Source organism: Anas platyrhynchos, chromosome 9, assembly GCF_047663525.1.
Source record: "Anas platyrhynchos isolate ZD024472 breed Pekin duck chromosome 9, IASCAAS_PekinDuck_T2T, whole genome shotgun sequence".
Taxonomy (NCBI): Eukaryota; Metazoa; Chordata; class Aves; order Anseriformes; family Anatidae; genus Anas; species Anas platyrhynchos.
This window is the reverse complement of record NC_092595.1, coordinates 15,371,309-15,393,553: the sequence shown is the minus strand read 5'-3', so window position 1 is coordinate 15,393,553 and position 22,245 is coordinate 15,371,309. Positions and strand designations below refer to the sequence as shown.

General features: G+C 43.4%; 1 protein-coding gene across 2 annotated transcripts; it reads left to right on the top strand.

The window, feature by feature from the left end:
- Positions 1–1,460: 1,460 nt before the first annotated feature.
- On the top strand, positions 1,461–22,026 carry TRA2B (transformer 2 beta homolog). 2 transcript variants are annotated; one of them, XM_027464592.3, is made up of 9 exons: positions 1,461–1,622; positions 8,275–8,408; positions 12,319–12,481; positions 13,251–13,439; positions 14,854–14,969; positions 16,216–16,299; positions 19,912–19,974; positions 20,694–20,767; positions 21,626–22,026. In XM_027464592.3, exons 1-9 carry the CDS (start codon positions 1,587–1,589, stop codon positions 21,634–21,636), a joined length of 870 nt encoding a protein of 289 aa, XP_027320393.1. In that variant the 5' UTR covers positions 1,461–1,586; the 3' UTR covers positions 21,637–22,026. The 2 variants fall into 2 exon arrangements, with proteins under 2 accessions (XP_027320393.1, XP_027320394.1); XM_027464593.3 differs by lacking the exon at positions 8,275–8,408 and having other exon boundaries at positions 1,468–1,622.
- The last annotated feature ends 219 nt before the right edge of the window (positions 22,027–22,245 follow it).

Below are 22,245 nucleotides of genomic sequence, written 5' to 3'. Positions count from 1 at the left end.
TGATTCAGTAAACTTCGGGGGTGCTTTCTGTGACCACAGCCCTCCAGGCCTGCTCACGTACAGCACTGGCTGTGCCGCAAGGCCAGACGACTGCAACGTATTGTGATAAAACCGTTAAGAAGCAGCGTTAAAAAAAAGCTCTGTGGTATCTTTAAACCAGTGAAAGCTGAGGAAATATCGCTCATCTTCCTCTTTAGAAGTTGATATATTCATCTTCACGTTCTGGGGCTGCGAGGGAGAGGGAAGGCAGCTGAGCAGCCTGCAGCTTGTCTCTTCTCATGAGTGTCAAAGGCAATAAAAAGGGAGCTGGGCCAAAAAACGAAAAACGGAGCTGAACAGCCCCTGGGCGCTTCAGGAGCCATCACCCGGACATCTGCAGAGCCAGAGCTGCTCAACACCCAGCAGAGCTCACTGCTGGCCAAATCGCTGCCTTCGCTTTGCTGCCTAAGATTTTACTGCTGGGGCCCCCAGCTGCCACCTTTTAAATTTGTGTGGTGAATACCCAGAGGAAAAAAATAAAAAATTTGAAAGATACCAGGCCGTCCAGCTTTCTGCCTTGCTGCCTGTTTAATGGCAGGCCGCGCGCACAGCATCACCCCTACTCTCACTACACAGAGAACACATTTAAGTGAAAAAAAGAAATTGATGTTTTCGTGCCAGGTGGAAGCAGTAGCAGAGGGGGATCTCGGCCTTCAGGGGAGGTGTGTGGAGCTACTGGTGCCGTGGTAGGTGCCAACTGGGACCGACCCCCTTGTTCTAAACACCTCCACCACCACACAGACCCTCTGCTTCCAACAGCACTTGGTAAGTCAGTGCAGTGTGGGCAGCGTTTTAAGCAGTGTCAGTTCCCTCAGTTGCCCGATTTTGGGCTCCCTGTTTGATAAACACGCAGCCAGAGCCGCGTTGCCCCTGTGGGGATGGATGGCGGTGCTTTACAACCTCTGAGGGGGGACGAGGGTTGTGTCTCCCCGCAGATGCACCACGCAGGGGGTTTATGACGGATTTTGTGAAGGGATTTAGGAAGAAACGACTGAAGGGCTGCGCAAAGGAACTGTGCTGATGCTGTGCTGCCCTCGCGTGGGTCTTTCAGGAACATCCCAATCCCCCTAAACGAGCGCTGTTCAGCACCTCCTCCACAAAACCCAATGAGGCGATCACGGCCATTTTTTAACCCTTCCCGGAATAAGAACTCCGCCTGGGGAGGCGGCTTGGCTTTAAAGGCAGCGGGGGACCCCTGAGGGGGCTGGGAGGGGACACACGGGGGGGGGCGCGGGCGGGAAGGGGGGGGGGGGGCACCTCGCCTCAGGGCGGGCATGGAGGGGGCGGGGCTTATTGCGGGGCGGGAACGGAGGGGGCGGGGCTAACTGAAAGTGGGCGGGGCTTAACTTAGAGGGGGCGGGGCTTATCTTAGAGGGGGCGTGGCTTCCCCTCAGCGCGGCCGCCGGGGTGGGCGGGGCGTGGCGAGCGCGCGCGCGTCGCACGTCACTTCCTCTGCGGAGAGCGCTGGCGCCGGGGACGGTCGGGTCGGGTGGTGTCGGCGCAGCGGCGGCGTTGGCGGCGGCGGTGGGGAGCGGCGCGGCGGGACCATGAGCGACAGCGGCGAGCAGAACTACGGCGAGCGGGTAATGCACGGAGCCGCCCCGCGCCGCCCCGAGGGCAGCACCATCCCCCCCCCGAGCCCCGCTCACAGCGCTCCGAGCCGCCTGGGCTGGGCGGGGAGGGCCTCAGCTGGGGGCCGGGGCCCGGCTGGGCCCGGCGGGGGGAAGATGGCGGCCGGTGAGGGGAGGGGGGGGGGAGGGGAAGGAGGGGGGGGGGCGCGCGGCGGGGCCGCCCGGCGCCATCTTGGGCTGGTGACCGGGCGCGCCGAGAGGGACAAAATGGCCGAGGGCGGGCGGGCCCCGCCGCGCCGCCTCTACCCCGCCGCCAGCGTGGCGGGGACGGGCTGGGGAGCGCGGAGCCGGAGGGATCCTGCGGGATCCTCGCCCTCCAGCCGGCTCCCTGCGGCGCTGCCCCCCCCCCCCCCACACACACACAGCCTGCTCGCCACCCTCCCGGCGCAGTCACAGCCCCGCGGCCCGGTGTCCGGGGCTCTCCTCACACGCAGGCGGCGCTGGGTGTGCAGCCTGCTCGGTGTGGCCTCGGGGAGCTGCCGGGCTGCTAATGCCGCAGGCGTGCTGAGCTTCACGTTGGTAGCCAAATCCGCCAAACCCATAGCTCTTCCTTCTTTAGGGAATTGGGCTCTGAATATTTTTATTTTATTTTTTTCCTACCACAACACACAAGTGCACTGCAGGGGTCGTTCCTGGGTTTTGTCCTTCTCGGCATCAGACTGTAGCTTTTTAGCTCGTCGCAGCATCAGAGGGAGGTGTGGAGGTGGCAGGAAGTTGGGAATCTGAACCTTGGCTAGGGCACGCAAAAATATTAAGTGCTGACTTACTAAAATATCAAATAACAATCCTAAGAGAAATCGCTATGCCTTGTAGTGTTGTTCTTCGGGGAACGTGGCACTTCTTATTCAGATTCACTCTGCTAGGCCTCAGGATGGGAGCGGTACTGCTTTGGGGAAGTTAGGCTAGAAAAATTTGGTCTCCTGGAAACTGAACTTGCTAGGTGGAATTGAACACCGAAAGGCTGCCATTGAAGGATTACGGACCTGTTCTGCCCCAGTCAATCCCATTTGCACTGATACCGCTTCTAAGAGCAATGTGAAGATCTGTTTTCAGTGCAGGGAGCATTCCTGCTCGCGTGCTCAAGATGGATTCCTGCATGTTAATTAAAAAAGTTGATCTAATTTATGTTGTGTGAGTCAGGCAGAAAACCTGCTTAAAATGCTAGCCTAACTTTGGTAAAACTTCTCATGCTAACCCGCATTGTATTTGCAATTAGGATGAATGCAAATGTTAAAACCCTTATTGTAAAGTCTTGTAGAAACATTTTGTATGGGATAATAGGACAGCAGTTGTCCCATACTCTTCTCTATTTTTATCTTCTGTGAATTTTATTTTTTTTAAATCATGGGTGGACAATTTTCATCATGAACAAGGCTTAAAATAAGCTGCATCTGCTTGTTTAGAAGAACGTTATTTCTCTGTAACTGAACTTTTGTGATTCATAAATAGGTAAGTTGTATACAGCATACTTGTGTTGGTAGAACTACAAGGTAGGACCATTTAGCTACAAGCCTTCTATTTCAGACCAATTGGGAGTGGCTTTTTGAATATTATTACCAGTGTTGTACATGCTTATTTTTGCCTAGTTAAGGCTTATATTTTACTGAGTCAATGCCTTTCTACTTCAAGCTGGAAGCACTAAAGTCTGCTCTTTGCAGAGTAGGAACGCTGCTTGGGTAAATAATCTAGGATATGACTTTACAACTGTCTGTTAAGCTGTTCCAGGTCCGTGCTGCCAACAAGAATTGTGCTCCTGAAAGTGTGTTCCTGCTTTCTCCCTCGTACTGCTGTTTGTGTAGTCAGTCAGATCTGGGAACTGAATCAGCTGAATTTTTTTCTGATTCCATTTCCAGCTGCGTTGGTTTGCAGACTTGACTTGATGATGTAGCCACAAGTCCTAATGTCAGCATTACAGGGACGAAGAAGAAATACCAGGTGCCATCCCAAATAATGGGATGTCCCGTTTTGGAGGCAACTTAACCTTAAACTGACTTTATGGCATAGGTTAAAAAAAAAATCCCTGTCAAACGATTTTTCAACTTATGAATCATGGTGAGATAAAACTAGAAACTTTTTTAAAATGAAGAAACCATAAATTTCCAATGCTGCCAATACTTCAGATAATGGATTTTTGACAGTGCACTGAAGGAAAAGGCCACTTTTTAAAGACAATTTTGTTTTCATTCATCACTATTGTGCTCACTGAGATGTGTGTAATTCAGGCATGGAAAGGTTGGAAAGAAGGGTGGCTGAAGTCTTTTTTCGAGTATTTGCAAGCTGCAGCTAGCCAGTCTCATCCTGGGAATGCGTGAATAGTAACAGTTGTTACTTGGTATCTGCCTCATCAGAAAGTATTTAATACAGTATTATTTTACTTTTTTTTGGTCAGAAGCACTTTAATGTTACAAGTGCTCATTTTGTAGATCTACTTCAAGTACTTGGTCAGTGTTTTTGGAAGTACAGCCTCTAGTACTAAATTGTGGCCTAAAGAAGCAACGTGGGCAGGTTTAGAACAGCCTGATTGATAGCTTGGTGCCACCAAAGGGACAGGTCCTTCTCCCTGTGCCTCCTTCATGAGCTGACGCTGGGTCTCACCTCTTGGTGGCCGATTGAGCACCCTAAGCAGTCAGAAATCTGCTTGTTTTTCACAGAGGGGTTGTTCTGGCAGCTCAGCGTGCCCAGGCGCTCACCAGGTCAGTGTGGCAGGGAGCCGGGCTTGGCGCCGAGGGTCTGTTAGATCAGCTTTGTTTTTCAGAGCACCCTCCTGTCTTTTTTTGCTGGAGCTTGGAAACCGTTCACTAAATCAAAACATTTAGGCATTGCTTAGAGTTTTTTGGGGGCAGATAATAGTTACTGAATGGCACATCCCTGGATTTACCTTGCATTAGTACTGCTTCTTGTTTATAAATCGGCTCTAACAGGGGCCTCGGCAGAACGCTGCTGTGTTTCTTGTTCTGCGGGCTGCTGCCAAAAGGGCTTGCTCTGCTTTCCATCTGCGACACGGATCCCCAGCCCCCAGCAGCGACCTGGTGATCGCGTGCTTTGCAGCGAGAGGCAGAAGCTGTTATTTTTTTTGTTGGATCAGCTGCTAGATTCAGTACTAGCAAGGTTGAATGAGTGTCAAGTTAGCCCCCTTGCACATGGGATGAATCTGGAGTCACGTTAGGTAATGCACGATGGGGGGCTCTGCCTTTTGGAAGACAAGTGGGAATTGCTCAATCCCTATAAACTTAGCTTAAATCATAGTAATAATTGTGTTTGACTGTATTTTAAGTTGTGAAATAACTGAAATCTGTAACTTGCATTCCCATGAGGTTCAGTTGGATTGCAGAAGTACCCAAAAAAACTCAAATTCTTGGACCTCATTTACATACCTTACAGCTCCTCCTGCCTGTGGAAATTTTTATCTCCTGTCCCCAAAGTCATTCTGCTGTTGTGGCTTTCCATGCTTAGAGGTTACTGTAACCTGTCCTTACAAATGTGCTCAGAGGTATTAAAAACAGTCTGTAATGCTGCACGGAAGATATTTTAATATGTCTAAAGTACGGAAAGAATAATTTGGAAACCACAACCCTGGACTTCAGGGCTTCCCCCTGAATTCCAGTGAGGCCTGATGACTGGGAAGAGCTGCAGGTGAAGATCAAGGGGTCTGGTGGTTGTTAAAATCCTGCACTTCAAAAAGTCAAGCTTAGAAACACCGGCTGGCTATTTAACGGTGAGCACCGGCTTTGATCCGCTTCCAGAAGTGTTTGCATATAGGTGGGACAGAAGTTTTTCATCTCTCTTCTTCCACGTGTCATGACATGAAATTGTTTTGCCTTTTTTTAAAGCTTAAAATTCTCAAAGAGCAAAAAATAGAAAAGGAAATCACGGTATTCAGAACCAAAGCAAATCGTAACTGCTCTGCGCTTCAAGCCAAACGGGGGAGAGGTTTGTGTGAACCCTCAGCGGGCATCAGTCTTAGTGGGGTACACACCAAGTGCAGGGTTTGCAGGCTCCTGGTGTAACAAAATTTGGATAGGTGAGGTTTGCTTGGGGGCAGGGTGGGGAGGGTAGCAGCTTTGAAACTTCAGGAGCTGTTACCAGTCTCAGTAATATCCAGAAAAGATCAGGTACAGCCTTTTGAGGATGTAAGCCTGTAAAATGTGACAGAAGGTAAGGATTTTGGAGAAGGATGGTCCAGAAACAAAATGCGAAGGCTGAAAAACAGGAACATTTCGTAAAGTTTGAAGTTGGTAGAGGGAAAATAAGCCAGCTGTTTAATTTTGTTTTAACACACAGGTGTCTTCAGGTTTTTCCTAAACTCCTTCCTCCGATGCTAGGCATCCGGTTTCCCCACACGTGCTAACATAACATAGCAAAGATTATCCTTTTTTTAAAAAAAAAAAAAAAAACAAACTATCAGCGATATGAAGACTTCAGTCATTTGCTTATGTGAATACCTCTTCACTATATTTCCTCAAAGCTTATTGACTTCTAAAAGCTCTGAAAAAGGTCCGCAGTGCGCTCATGGGCAAGGTGCTCCCTGCTGCTTCCCTCCCGCAGCACCATGCGTTCCTCGTGTCCTTCCCAGCCTTAGAGCTGCTGTCTTTGGGCATCGCTCCTTCTGCCTAGCTTCAATCTGCCAAGAGTTACCTCTAGTGAATGGAAGTAGTTTTCCTCCAAAGAACAGCAGCTTAGTGCTGTTTTTTACCCGTTCTTCAAACCTTGCTTTGTCTAACTCTAAGAATGCTAAAGGCTTCTTGTGGCTAACGTCATGCATTTGCTCAGAACTCAGCTCCAGGGGTTTATTTTTTTTCTTTTGAAGGTAGTAATGGATTTAGGGTAAACTTGTTATTTGTAACTTAGTTCTCGATGCTTGCACTGCCCTCTGCAGGGTCTGTAAGTGTGGTGGCTGTCGTTTAAAACACTTCTGTACACAGATTGATAAAGAATGCAGCCTTGCCGACTTTGCTTTATTTCTGTTGCTCTCGGTATTAATTCAAAATCTGCTTCATCCTGCAAGTTCCTCCACCCCAACTGGTACCAGTGTGGTAGGCAACTGCCAATAGCTAAACGGGATCGTATGTCACATGGAAGTGGTTTAAGCACAATTAAATATCGGTTTAGCTAATGAATTTCTGAATGCTTAGTCTGAAATGCCTATAAAGTTGAGTGTTCGGATTTAAGAGATGTTACAGAGATTAAAAACAAGTGGTTTGGAAGAAATAATGGTAGTCTGACATTGTTAGTCAAGCTCCTGCTTGGACTTGTCACAAAATTTGGAATTGTTCCAAATAGATTTTTGCCGCTGAATTTTAAATTTCCTCTGAAATAATACCTCCTAGGGTGTTCACGCCAAGCGTCTAAGCCACGTGACTGAAGTTGAGCATTATACTGCTTCGCAAAAATAAAAGCTGAGAGCGCTGACTAGGTTAGGTCACCACCAGAATCAGTGGCAAGCACATAGCAGAGCAGAGGGGCTGCTGTTCCAGCGCAGCGTGCGAGCGCTTTGCACAGAAGTCTGGTTTCGCTCAGGAAAGCTCTCCCTTGGAAGCTCGAGCCCTGCGCCTGTAACCAGCCTTGCACGGGCAGCGTAGCCGTGAGCGTGCTCATCACAGCGGGCTGCCAGCCTGGAAGGCTGCCCCCGGCATAACACCGAGTGAAGTCGCGGGAAGACCGAGCGCGCTGTGCTTCCTGCGTTCCAAATCCTGGCAGCTCGAGGCGTCTCTGGCCGCAGCAGGGACTTAGCTTGGCTTACGGCACTTCTTGTTGATTTTGTCTAAGTGTGTGGCTGGCAAAGTATTTGAGTTTCCGAATGCTAGAATCGATCAGTAGACCTTCAGTTGATCTGTTGTGCACTTGCTGTTAAATGTAGGCATAAATAGCAAATCCAGTTGCTTAGTGCTTAAAGTTAAACTGAATTGACTGAACCTGTTTATAAAATAGTAGGGAATTCGGTAGATTCAATTCTTGAACTGCATATATAGTAAAAGTCCGCAGAACATTTTTTTTTTCTAGTTTCAGTTTTGGCACTAGATTTTATCCTGGAGTTTTTAAATATTCTTCATCCTGTTCTTTTTCTATTAAGGTTAATGTTGAAGAAGGAAAATGCGGAAGTCGCCATTTGACAAGTTTTATAAATGAGAATTATTTGAAGCTCAGGAATAAGTGAAGCTGAAATTTGAAAAAAAAGAAAGTGAATGCATGCTAATTATCAGACCAGAAGTCCCACTTGGTAGAATATTGAGCAATTTGTGTGAAGTGGGGAAGATGAAAGAAGTCAGAATTTGAAACGGAAGAATGAAGAAAAGGAATAAAAATGAAGTTAAGATAAGAAGTAATCTGGAATCTGAAAGCACTACGCTAAGTAATTACTAGTCTGTTTATGTGTCCCTGTATATTTTGCTAAACATGCATGCATTATCTGTTTAATAGCAAAAGTATATGCAGGGTAAAGAAGTGTCTACCAGGGAAAAACTTCTTAAAAATCTAGGCAGTTCTAATGCCAACTGCCCGGACACATAGATATGAATTTTTACCATTTATTTCACTGGAGCTTGTTTACAGACCTTAGGTCAACCAGAACTTGTATACAAATTAGGCTTTCAATATCTGCGTGCAGGAATCCCGTTCTGCTTCCAGAAGCGGAAGTGCTCATGGGTCTGGCAAGTCGGGGAGGCACACCCCTGCAAGATCTCGATCTAAGGAGGATTCAAGGCGTTCCAGGTCAAAATCTAGATCCAGGTCTGAATCCAGGTGAGTTTACTTTTTACCTCTTCCTCCTCTTGCAAGTCAGTTGTCTTTGGATTATTATGTCAGAGATGAACTGAAGTCCTCTGTAGCCCAGTTCTGTTTGCAGAGGTACCTGGTGATCTGTGCACGCCGAATGCAAAGGGGCATGTGTGGTTTCTGGATTTGAAAAGCTAAACTATTGAGCTAGATCTTTGCAGCTTTTTCTGAGAGGTATTCTGCTACGAAGGCTTGTATCTCTGCAGAAGTAGTGTGTAGGTGCCCTGCCTTTTAAGTTTATCTTGAAAAAGAAAAAAAAAAAGGCTAGCTTCTGAGCGGAAAGCGCTAGGGGCTCTAGATCCTAGTTTTTCTGTGTGTTAAAATAAATCAGTATATCAGCATATTTTACACTTCAGGTCACCTTAAAGTGTTTTTTTCACTGGAAGCAATGATGCTTCCAGAGTAGTTCATGGTATATTCCACGAGAAAGACGCAGATAAGTATAATAAATGTGAATGTCAACTGATATGTCTTACCTTTAAATATGTGTTAATTCAACTTGAAAACTAACAAGCTGAAAAACTTGAGGCAGCTTCCTAAGTGCTCAGAAAAGTTGTAGAGAAAGTAGCTTAATTACTGTCATTGTTCCACAAGTGGATGCTATGAAAATGCCTTTCGGGCTGTATCACCAATCCTTACCTGTTAAACAGGCTGTACGCAGTGACAGGATTTCTCTTGAAACTGCTAACAGGCTTCTAACCGAGACGTAAAATGTGCCGGGAGCCTAAAAATAAGATGATAAACGTCACTGCTAGCCACTTAGCGTTGGACTTAACAGGGGTGTTGTGTAAGGGGTACGTATTTAAAAAGAAATGAATGGAGAGGCAACGAAGCCTGTAAATGGCTGAATGACGTTATTTTTTCTGAAGAGTCTAGATAATGCAGTGCTGACTACGGAAATAAATGTGTAGGTGATACCTTTAGTCATTCGTAAGTGTTCAGAGAAGAAAAACAACCAAAAAAAGCTCGGGTTTCAGTGGTGGGGTTTCCAGCTGAGCTGCTCACAATACATTTTTGTGTATGAGCACTGAATTAGGCTTACCAAAGCCTGGGGGTAAGGGTGTGGGAAGGATGACATCTCTGGAAGACATCATGCAGTCACCCATGATAGAAAACAGTATTGAATGCTGTGTTTATCCCTGCTTGCAAGATCAAAATGATCAGTTTGAAAGGCTTTTGTGAGAAGGTAAACACTTTAGAATTTTGACAGCAGAGAAATGGGTTTGTTTTTTCTGTGTATTTCAGGCACAGTCACAAGTGTCAGATTATGCACTTGAGAATCCCTGCAGTGGGAGAACAAATGTCAGGTTAAATGAAGAGATGCTTGGAACTGCTAGCATCAGTAGACTCCTAGGACAGCCTAGGAAAGGTCTGGTCCAAACCCGTGTTCAAGACAGATTCATCTGGGGGTTCAGGTGGTGTTCCCAGGGCTTTATCTAGTTGAGTTTTTAAAAGCTTTGAAGGTGGAGACCACACATGTTCCTTGGCCAGCCTTTTGCCTTTTAATGTGGCCAGCAAGTCAGGACAATCCAGCATGCCCTTCTGCACCCCAATCATAACCCCTTGGGCTTCCATGGTCTTTCCAGCACTCTGCTTCCCACTTGCCGAATAACCACAGTACTACCTAGGAGTGCAATCACACACAGACTGCAGTCTGAAGTGACCAGGCAAATCACTTGCTCTTGCAAGGACTCCTTTAAATAGTACCCGGGCATCTGGCACTTTGCTTTTCGATGAACAGCAGTAGATGCTTATGTCTACGATGGCTTCCTGAGCATTTAACAGCTGTCTGCAAATTCCTGCAGCTGGAAATACTGAAAGTATGTTGCAGAGTTAATTGATTCGTTAGCAGATTTGAGTGGAATTGTGTCAAGGCATGTGTTTCGAACCAATATACTTGATTCTATTTTCAGTGCCATCACTCATCTGGATGTGATCACGAGCAGGTCACCCAACTGGCTCTCACCAGAGATAACATTGTGAGATCTTTCATATTTCGTGGTAGCTTCCATCGCAAATATATTTCTGAGTCACCAGCTTCATAAATTAAACTTTGATTGACGATCAAATCTGTGTCGTGGCGTATTTATCAGTTGGGGTGTGGACATACTTGATTAAAAAGTCCAAAGCTGTTCTTATTGAAGTTTTCATCCACAATTTAGTGGAAACCCTGTACAAGCTTGTTCTGTGTGTTCATAAAGTCTAAACAATTCTTTGCACCTAAGGCAGCAATATAAGCAGTTCCTATTTAACATAAGCCTTGCTCTCAGTGTTTTGTGTAGTTTAGGAGGGTCCAGCTTTTGTTTACTGTAATGGATGCATACTGTAACCTGGAACATCGGTTCTGTGTTTGTCTTCAGGTTTTCTTTATCAAAGGCTGAAATGTGGCTTTGTGCATGTGTAGAGCTTCACTTACGTTCTTACTTCATTGTCTTTCTGTCTCAGGGAAGTTTTCTGTTTTTTTCCTTTTTTTTTTTTTTAACTTTGTTCCCCCAAATCACTTGTTCTTTCTACATACATAAGTGTTGTAAGGGGTCCAGCTGAAGTCATTTCTCTGGGACATGCATATATGCTTCAGGTCGAGGAAGACAAAACTAGCTGGCTCGCTTCTGAAGAAATCAAAGGCATTTTTTTGAGGCCTGTAATGTACAGAGTGTACGTCCCGCAGTTTGGCTGTGTGGTGACACTTACCTGGTGACAAAGCCTGACAGTGGAAGAAGCTGTTAAATGCTCAGGAGAGTAAAAACTGGTTCACGTTGAGAGCAGCGTTCATGCTGGTGTAGTGGTTGGCTTACTGTGAAACACGATTCTGCAGCAGTGGCTTCTGGTCTCAGTCAGCTTCCACAAACAGGGGCAAGGCAATTAAGGTATAAAGAAGAGTATGTAAATTAATATTTTATGACTAAGAGCCTTTGAATATTAAACTGTTTAGTGTACTTCTAAGCCTTGCAGCAGCTTTCTTTGTGCTTGCCTGACATGCAGATTAGTGACTGCAAACAGCAGACCACGCTCGGGCATAATATTCCAGTGTAAATGCCTGCCCAGCTTTTCAGCAAAGACTGCCCGTGCTGGGAGAGCTGAGGGAAGTAGAAGAAAATGCAGTGTTTGTGGCCTCGTCTCCACAGACCTGGTGCTGTCACTTCCAAACGCTTCCAAAGAGAAGTGGGCCAAAATTAGGGAGCAGTTGCACCTTTGCCTAAATACATTTGAAGGGTGAATATATAAACATTTATGAACAGCTGATGTTAAATAACTATTGAAATACCATAAGGTAAATAAACATTCTACCACTTAATTTCTTCAGCCCTCTTATGCGCTGTTTCAGATGTGTTTAGCAGATTGCTGTGCTTGTAAATATGCACTCACAAAAATATATTTGCTTTTCCATGTCACTGAAGGCAGTGTTATTCTGGAATAAGTAGAAGTGTGCACCTCTGCAATTGTGCATGTTCGATGTGAAGCCGTATTTACTGTTTACTCCTGTTCCATTTTTCTGTTAAGTCTTCCAGAGAGAACTCTCTCAGCTATTTTAATTTTACTTAGACGCTACTGTAAATGCTGTGGATATTCAAAGCATGTACTGTTTCAAACCAAGATATCCTTGTTAGACAGTTACAAGCTGCTGAGGAGTTAAAAGCTAATTGAAGTGGATGTTGAGGTTACTGTTTTGCAGTAGATATGCTCTAGAGCATCTACTGTAGTCTTAATTGTAAAGATTGAGTGGTCAGGCTTTGAGATTAGTGACTAAATTGATTACATCTTAATTGTGTAGTGCCTACCCCAGGTTCTGAGAAAATGGCTGTTTAGACTTTGTGAGTAGCTGTTATTTTTGAAGGGTCCAGGGAAAAAAACACTACTTTTTATTTTTTTTCCTCAGATCTAGATCAAGGAGGAGTTCCCGTAGACACTACACAAGGTCACGCTCTCGTTCCCGCTCTCACAGGAGATCCAGAAGTAGGTCATACAGTCGGGATTATCGGCGACGACACAGTCACAGCCATTCCCCCATGTCTACTCGCAGGCGCCACATTGGAAACAGGGTACGTACCCTGCAGAGGAGGGGAGGAGGTGTAAACAGGCTTGAGTACATCTTGAAGTCACTACATTCATTCCATAGGGTTTTCCACAAAATCATTCTGCTTCCTGCATGGATCTATTTAAAAGGTATTGGTGAGGTTAATTGTCATTTGTTTTTTTGGTAAACCTTGGATTTCCATAAGTTTGCCTAGGAACCAGTGCAGGCTAATATCAGGATATGTGCTGTAATAAACGAGCAGCTGTATGCAGTGAAGGGCAGTGGCAGAATTAGGAGGGAGGATCATTTGACTTTACTTGAGAAAGGCTGGAGAAGTAAAATATTTAGTTAAAAGCTGTCTTGACGTTCTCTTTATTAAGTGAGAGCATCCAGTCTGGCTTGATTTTAGCTGCTGAGAGTCTCAGTTGACAGAAAGCAATGTACTTCATGATAAAGTTAGGGGACAAGTGATAACTAAAACGAAGATGTGATCCAGGCCGTTCTCTGTATCCGTAGTCAGTAGTCACCCACTCTCTCTGGAGAGAAGACTCCAAGTACAGTAACTTTGTGTGTTCTCACTATAGTTGGTACAGGAAAAATGCAAAGTATTTCTGTGAAAGGGTGCTTGTGTATCTGTAGGTTTTATTGTAATAGAAGTGTATACTAGCAAACTAATCCAACCTCAATCGAAGCAGTGTGTTGTTGCTGATATTTTCAGGGACTCAAGTTTGTAAAATATACCACATGTTGCAAATGCGAGCATTTTTATTCTGATCTCTCTCTCTCTCTTTTAGGCAAATCCTGACCCAAACTGTTGTCTTGGTGTATTTGGGTTGAGTCTGTACACCACGGAACGAGATCTGAGAGAAGTTTTCTCCAAGTATGGTCCAATTGCTGATGTTTCCATTGTGTACGATCAGCAGTCGCGGCGTTCGAGAGGATTTGCATTTGTGTACTTTGAAAACGTTGAGGATGCTAAGGAAGTAGGTTGGGGTGTGGGCTGTATGGCATGTTTGCTGGGATGTATGTTCTGTCCCAGGTTGTAGCCTAGGAAAGCTTTCTGTTCGACCTTTAAAGTGGCATAGGAACCTTTTGCGCTAATCCCTTTGGCTAGGTGAAATGATCATAATGCAAGCTAATGTCACAGTATCTTATCTTCCCTGCCTTCTCAGGGCCTAAAAAAAAAACTTCGCACCTCATAATAAATGTCAGTGTCTTGGTTCAAAAGATATCTTCTGTGTACCAGAGGAAACGGTGAAAGGGCATGAATTCTGGTCCCAGTGCAGGCTGAGTTGTTGTATAAGTCACAAAAGCAATCTTCAGCCTAGCATGGTGCAACTGTGCCAACAAGAAAAAGAAAATAGAAACACATGTTCTCTTCAAATTATGAGATGGAAGTTCTTTCCGAGCTCCACGTGACCCTCTGTTTAGTATTACTGCTCGGAGTGCACCAGACTGATATTGCACAGTTCTCAAACGCTCAGGTGCCCTGTAGGAGCTTTAGCATGCATCCTGTTGACTTGTAGAGCTTCAGAAGGAAAGTGGGGAAGTATTTTTTTATGAAAATAAAAGGCCAGGCAAATATTTCTGGCATTCCTGGTCAAGTGACTGCCTGAAACCCTAAAGGACTGGGTGAATCGAAGTGGTGTCGATACCATATAATAGATTACCAAGTGTGCTCATAAGTGCTATGGAAATGACATGGGAAGGGGAATGCAATTCTATTCTTGGGCCTGCCTTGGATGGCACTGTGTCTGTGGACTGTGATCAGGTTTATCTTCTGCATGAGTTCTAATTCTTACCATCTGGGGTGTCTTTTTTTTTTTCCAAATTCAGCGTAAGACTTCCATGGTAGGTTTAAGCTTTGAATGTGGGCTGTGCTACTTGGCAGAAAAAGTGGTTTCAGGCTTTTTACTTCGTGTTTGCTTATGGCTCAAATACTACTATATTCAAGGATATGGTAGATTTTGAGAATGTCTTTGGGGGGGGGGGAAGAATTAAAAGAGCACCGATACATAGACTTAACGTCTAAGTATATTCTATGTTTAGTGTTCCATGTTGGAGTTGTTACAATTTCCCTACACAAGCACTTTTTTTCAAAGGCTCCTCTTAATCATGTTAGAAACAGTTAATGAAACAATTGGTAAATTATGTTCCTCTTAGGCATTTCACGCAATGTAAGTCACCTTTAAGTAATTACTGAGGCTTATATCCAGCTAGTTAGAATGTCTTAAGAGTTTATGTTCGGTATGTAAGTATGGGGCATATGTGAAATCTAGACTTGGGTCTTAGTTGAGCTCTTCTGAGGCCTTTCTAAATATTTCATGCAGTGGTTAGGAGCTTGTGTTGGTACTAAAGTTCATACCTACAGCTAATTGTATTTTTATCTCTGCTTAGGCAAAGGAACGTGCCAATGGAATGGAGCTGGATGGAAGAAGAATCCGGGTAGACTTCTCCATTACAAAAAGACCTCACACACCTACCCCTGGAATCTACATGGGAAGACCAACTTAGTAAGTTACCTCCTGATTTTTTTATCCTAAAAAAAAATAAGGGACAGGTTATATTGTGTCCTGTGTTTTAAAATAAATAAAACCCACAGAACCCCTCTTGTATATATTCCTTTGAGACCTGTTTCTGTGTGTTTTTCCTAGTTTATCAGGCTTTTACATTAATGTGCTATTCTGAAAGTTAGTGTCTACATGTAGTAGTTTGGTATGTGGGCACAAGAAGAACATACATCCTTGCTTCTGGTTTGCGTGCAGCGCAGTAAGTGGATGTTTCAGTACTGGGAGCTAAAATATGAAAATCGTTGATGCCTAATCATATTTTTAACAAGTCTCTTTAGGAAGAGCTGTGCTAACACTGGTGTGGCTGTTTGGCAAAGCCTCAGAAAACTAGAAACTCAGCTGATAAAAGAGGTTCTTCAGATTTATTTAAAAAGGAAAAACTCACATGGACTGCTATCAGTAGTAATATGTATCTTTCTACTCTTTAGTTATAAGGTGTTTAATTTATATAGCACTTGTCAGAGACTGATGCAGTGTCAGTCTGGATTGCAATAAGCAGAAACCTGTGTTCATTAGTTATGCCAAAACATCAGTTATCTAAACATATAAGTCTGCAGTAAGAATCTTTGTTAATTTCTAAACTATTTCAAGTTGTTTCTGATTAATGGATGTTCCCCTACGTGTTCTCAAATGCTAATGGCTTTGCAAGCTCTAGTTTTCAAGAGTACATCAACAAATACTATTGTGCAGCTTTGCAGTTTACCCTATCCGAAGTGTAAACATTTGACGAAGTTTCCAAGAATGTGAGTTGTTTTCCCAAGTGGTTTCCCAATTGTTTTCCCAAGACTCTCAGCGTATGGTATTGGTGGCTGTGTAGCTGATGTTGTATTGATGCTGTAAGCTTTTTTTTTTTTTTTAATAGAGAAGTTCTTCTAAAATAAGCTTTCTGAGAGTTAAAAGTGAATGAGGAGTTGCTACAGAATGGAATTCCTCTTGTGCCTGTGATATCCAAAGGTTAAGAGGTTTCAGACAAGGAAGAAAGTAGCAGTCTTAAATTTAAGCATTTTAAAAAGCAATCTTAGGTAGATCTGTCTCCATCTGCATAGGTGGGAAACACTCAGCCATCACTTAAACGGTGAGGACAGGAGGTAGTAATTTAAGCCAGTTAAAATGGTGTGTACTTGACTGGATGCACTGCGAACAGTGCTTTATATTTTATTAAATGTAATTTCTCTTCCATTACTTGTAGCGGCAGCTCTCGACGACGAGATTACTATGACAGAGGATATGATAGAGGATATGATGATCGTGACTATTACAGCAGATCATATAGGTGAGGCAATATTTGTAATTCTGGACTACTTTTTGAACTGTGCTTTCTCATCTATGTTTCTACCTTCAGAAGTATGCCAATATATTTTTAGGCTCATCTTAATTATGGTTTCTTCGTACAAAATCTTTACCAAGGAGGCTACTTGGTGCAAAATAGATTAGTGGGAGATACACTTCATGCTGTTTAGCAAGAGTTAATCCATAATGCTTTTTTCAATCATCAGTAAGTTCTGAAAAACAAAGTAACATTCTCTGTACTCTTTTTTTCAAAAATAATTCTTTGATTCCTCTATTACCATTAAAATGGTGGCAATATGGGTGCTCGTTAATATTCGAGTTTGTGTTACAACACCAAATTACTTTCTGAGTGTAGTAGACAAAAAGTAGGAAGTGGTCACCAGGATCCCCTGTTAACAGTGGACATTTCAAGCACTGCCAATAATGAGGAATCAGAAGTTGGAAAATGACCTGTTCTATACTGGATATTTTCATGAAAAAGTTTTGTTTTGTTTTTAGCATGCTCTTGTCAGGCTGTGTGTAGATGATCTACTTGAGGGACTTGCGTATCTTTCTTCTGTCTGCCTTCAGTCCAAACTTAAGTGTTCAACAGTAGCTAGCTTCACCAAAAGAGGTGTGAATGTTCAGGTGGCAACAGATTGTCAGAAGGTTAGGGAAGTTAGTACAGAATCTGTTGAAAATGCAGTTGGTACTTCATTGGTTTTGGAGACAGAGCTCACTTATCTTCAGCATTCTCCATTTTGACTGCCAAATGAGCTTGTCCCATGTGAAATTCCCAGAATTTGACTGGGATGCAATTAAGTCGGACAGCAAGATGACAATTCATTTTTTCTGTCTGTAATTGCCCAATGTTTAAGAGCGTCACTTTAAATGGTTGTGGAACCTTTGTTCAGTACGTGCAGCAGCACTGAGCTGTTTGGCTAGCTGTAACGCATCGGCACTGGGTGCGTTTGTGACCTGCCTGCTGCCAACAGCGCATTGGAGATGCGTGCGTTTGAATTGCGTTATCCTATTACACCTCAAAGATGATGAAAATGCTCAATTCTGTGATCCTCCTAGCATTCAGTATGCTCTTCTGTTCCTTCCTACATGTATAAGAAATATATTCTATATGCTTACATTGGTATTTGTGTGGTGATCCTCAGTCACTGAGGGCAGCTGTCTTTCTTACCCCTCCTTCTACTCTCAGACACTTACTTCTTACCTTTAGCCATTGCTTCTGTTTCTCACCTCCCTGCCTTGCATGTCTGATCTAAAGCAGGGGCCTTGCTTCTTCAGGTGTTTCAGCCCTGCTGGAGGCAGGGAGAGGTGCTCCACCTCCTTACAGTGAATGCGGGAGACACAAGTGTTCTGCTCACGGCTCTGGGAACACAGGGTATTTTCTGCCTCTATCCATTTCCCTACTGTGTCAGCAGCTTTGAGTGTTTTGGAGAACTGTAGCAGGATAAATCTTACTAAGCATACACCAAGACTTACTGGTTTTGCCTTGCCAGCTGTTGCATATAGGCTTTTGTGAAGTAGCTGTGACACAAAAGTGTATCTTTGACCAAACTTTGTTTATTTCGGGGCACTAGGTGCAAAAACTTCCCCAGGATAGTTACTGCTATAATGCCTAATTGCTTTGCTAGATTTCAATTCATTATTTTTAGGACATTGCGTGAAGCAGCTCCATAAAATGCTGGGGAACAGACAACATGTGTCTTAAAACATAGTCCTTGAAATCTGCTGTTTGTTGCTTGTGTGTTCTTGAAATGTAATTTGATCGAGGTTATGGTATGACAAAAGTCTTCCGCTACCAGGTGTTACCTTTTGTTATCCCTGATGGTGCATTGTGGCTCGGATCTTTGTAAAGCAGTATCAGAAGTTTGAATTACTTCACTTCTGGGTGTGTGCTAGTCAGCATAGTTGCAGAGACTGACAGTGAACAACTGATAGTGAGGAGGATGTGGATTAGGAGAGGAAAAGCGCGCTAATAAGAAGTGAAGTGAGAAGATGGGCTACTTCAGTTAGTGTAGTTTGTGTAGTGTATCAGAATTCACAGCTATGCTTTGGTTCAGCGCTTCGAGGCAGTCATGCTGCAGGCGATGTTCTGACTTTCCGGTGTGCTCTCCTGTCCTGTGTCTGTCGCGTGAATTAGGGCTTTGGGGGAGAAATTCTCAGAGCATTTGACAGGTCCAGCAAGAATGATTTCCATTCCCTGAAAAAAATCAGGTAATTTTTAAAAGCTTTCTGCAAAAACTTTGTCTTCTTGGATATTGATATTGCAGATATTGAAATCTAGCAGATAAAGATTGAAAGTAAGCCACAGATGCACATGGCTACTTAACAAATGCCATGGTCTGTACCAGTTAAATACCTACTTCTTATCCTGCAGGTGTTGGTTGAAGGAGAGAGAAGAATAGAGTTGCATGCAAAAACGTGTAGATACATGGCTTAGTGCCGTGGTTTAATGGTGGACTTGGCAGTGCAAAGTTAAAGGTTTTAGCAGGTGATCTTAGAGGCCTTTTCCAACCTCAGTTAATTTATGATATGCCATGGGTGCTCCCTCGACAGGAAAGGGTCTAGGGGATATATAAACTTAACATCTGTTTTGTACTCTGCCCCCAGAAAATCAATTGGTAACAATTACTTTGCATTTTCTTTCTTCCTCGCCTGCTGTGTAGAGAAGCCTTAAGGGCATTTTCAGGACAGAGTTCTCGTACTGAAACTTTAATTTCCCCATAATTTTCCCCGTGTTGCTGTGGGATGCTTAGTCTTGTCTGGAAAAGTGTCTGTAAACTGAAGAATAACCTAAGAAGTATGCACACTGGCTATCTACCAAATGGGGAGGGAGGACTTCTGGAGGAAAAAACACAAAGTAAAATAGACCTGCTGATCGGAAATGTGGTGGTTTTTCTGTCTTAAAATTATAGCCTTTTTGAGCTGCTGTGAGCCATCTGTGGTGGTCATCCCTGCTCTGTAATGCAGGCTTGATGCAATCTCCTCCCAGTAATGCTTAGCTGTATCTAAATATGTGGAGGTACTGGACTGGCCACTAAATACCATTCAATATTACGATCTATTGTTTCAGTTCTGTGCAACTTCTACTGCTGTTTTGAAGATGCCCTTGTTTAAGCGTGATTAAGTGAAGTGTTAAAATAAAAGGGTGTCTGCTTTACCCCTGCCTCAACCTTGAAATCAACTTGCTCATGTTTCCTCAGGACAGCGAACTGATCTCACTGCTTTAAAAAAATTAAATAAAAAATTGCTTGCTTGGAATGGGTAAGCATCTGAGAACAGGAGTGCTCTTAGAAGCAAAGGCTCTGTACCAATCTCAAACTGCTGCTCGTTGGAGAGTATGCCATTGTAAAATACAGCAATGGGCAGCTGAGTGCGAGTCCTCTCTTAACTGTTCCTTGCTACTGAATTCAGCCAGCTCCTCCCAGTGATGCAAAGATGAGTGTAATGAGGAAGTAATTTTGTCCAGTGTAGGTACCAAATGCTTTCTTGTCTTCACATCATTTTCCTGTATTTGACAATACTTTTGCTTGTATGGCAATATTTTTATTACTTCACTTTATACATTTTTAAAATTGATCTGCTTTTGTATTCGCAGAGGAGGTGGTGGTGGCGGCGGAGGAGGATGGAGAGCTGTTCAAGACAGGGATCAGTTTTACAGGTACAACAGGAAAGCTTTTTGTTTCTTGTTTAACAATAGAGATACTCGTATATGGTATTTTGGGGATGTTTGAATCCAGTCTGGGATAGCTATAAACATACTACAGCAGTCGAGTGGCTGCTGAATGGTTGCCACTTTGCCGTGAGCAGTACAATTTATTTCAAAGTTTCCCTCATCAAGGGGTGAGGTTAGTATAGGGTCAGGCTAGTGCAGCTTTGCACTAGTTTGGTTTTCTTGAATGACAATTCAGGGGATTAGTGGAAACAAGCAAGGAAATGCAAAACTTTTGCCTGGATTGGAAGAGTATCGTAGAGTTGAGGGTGAGATTTGGGAGGTGGCAGCAGAGAGTGCTGTTCAGATCAACTCATCATCTAGAACAAGTAATTTAAAAGTTAAGGTGTGATTTGGCTTACTCTGCTTGTTTGGGATGCTCTTGGCTTGAAACACAACACTTGGACACAGTCAGATGCACAAGAGAGCATATTTCCTTTATTAGTCAAAAGTAGTATTAATCTGACTGCTTGCTCAAAAAAAAGGGTAAGAAATTTCAAATGTTTGCTCTGTTATCCAGTATAAATGTCGATCAGCTCTTCATGTGCTCATTAGCTTCCCCAACTATGCTCCTGATAGTAGGATTGAGAGATACCCACTAAAAGCTGCTGCCACTCATCTGCCACAGGCTTTAACGAAGGGATTGTTTCTGTTCCTTTCTTCCACAGGAGGAGATCACCATCCCCATATTACAGTCGAGGGGGCTACAGATCTCGATCCAGATCTCGATCCTATTCACCTCGTGAGTAGTTACAGCTCTCATGTCAAAAGCAAATTTCCACTTTGCCTGAACTTCTTCCTTAGCTTTTCTATCCCCTAATAACTTCAGTTTGGTTGTTTTTTTTGAACTACGGTTCCCTTTAAAGTTTCATTGAGCAACTGGCAACCTTGAGGGCAGAGCAAATATTTAGTTTGCAACAAAATAAACTAGGTAACACCACTTTTTCTTTTTTAAGAAAAAAAAAGTCTGAAGTAGCACTTTTTTCTTGGGAACCCAGTTACGACAGCACTTTGTAGCAGGTTGACAGTTTGGTTGAGTCTAGGACAGCAAAGCCAAATTGCAACCAACCCTTGCAGGTTCTGGTACTGGAACTAAAATTCCTGACAAGTTGCTGAAGAGAAGGCTAAATCAGTCTGGGACCTAAGCGGTGCTCGTCTCCAAATTGCTTATTTGCACGAAGGATAAAGCTGTGCTTTTGCAGAAAGTTAATAAAACACAATAGCATTCCTAGCATGTTCCCTTTGAAATGGATGCACCCTGAATGACTAGGTTCTGTTCTCACCTTTACCATTTGTGTCCAGATGAAAACAAGTGTAACTGCTTTGGGGAATACATGGGGAAACTGGCTTCAAGCCGTTACAGTGTGTATTGCACACTGAAACATCAGCCCTGTGCATATATGATGTGAACTGGGCTTTTTCTTCAGGAAGGAACTTCCTGACAGAAGAGTACTGACGTCATACTTTGTTGTAGACAAATAAATCACTGGGCACTTGAATTTGCACATTTGAGGCATGTCTATAAAGTTAGATATGGAACTTGTAAAATCCGTTGATGCTTGGAAGTCTAATTGTATATATTGTTGTTTTTTTTTTTCAGGTCGCTATTAAAGCATGACATGTAGAGGAATTTCTAGCTACAGCCTTTGAGTTGAAATTGCAAGTTTGTGGACAATATTTTTATTGTCTCTTCTGTTTAAACAAGTGAACAGTGCCTAGTGAATAGGTGACTTTTACACCTTTTATGAAGACTACTTCTGTGATGTTAAATGCTGTTTCATTCTGCATATTTGTGTAGTTTGGTGCTTCGTTTCAAGTTGTGTTTTGAAAGGAGTATGTTTTGCATGTATTTTTTTAGTCTCAATTTTGACTCCTGAAAGGTTTCTATTGTAAAGACAAACTGTTCAGTTAGTTTTTTCTACTGATTCCAAGGTATTCTGAAGATCAAAACCTGTGTAAAATGCTTTCAAAAAGTGAAAAATAAAATAAAAAGAAGTTTGATTTTTTTTTTTCCTACTTACTTTTTCCAAGTCTAAGTTACATATTGAAAGGGGACTGCTGTACTTACTTGGTATTCCATAACCAAACCATAGCAAAAAAATCCAGAAGTAAAATTCACACTAAGTTTGTGTTGTTGGGTAATTGCTTTCTAGGTGTAATGCTTCAGGTCTGTAAATCCAGGGTGTAGGGAAGTCCATATGAAACTTGTACAGTAGCAGA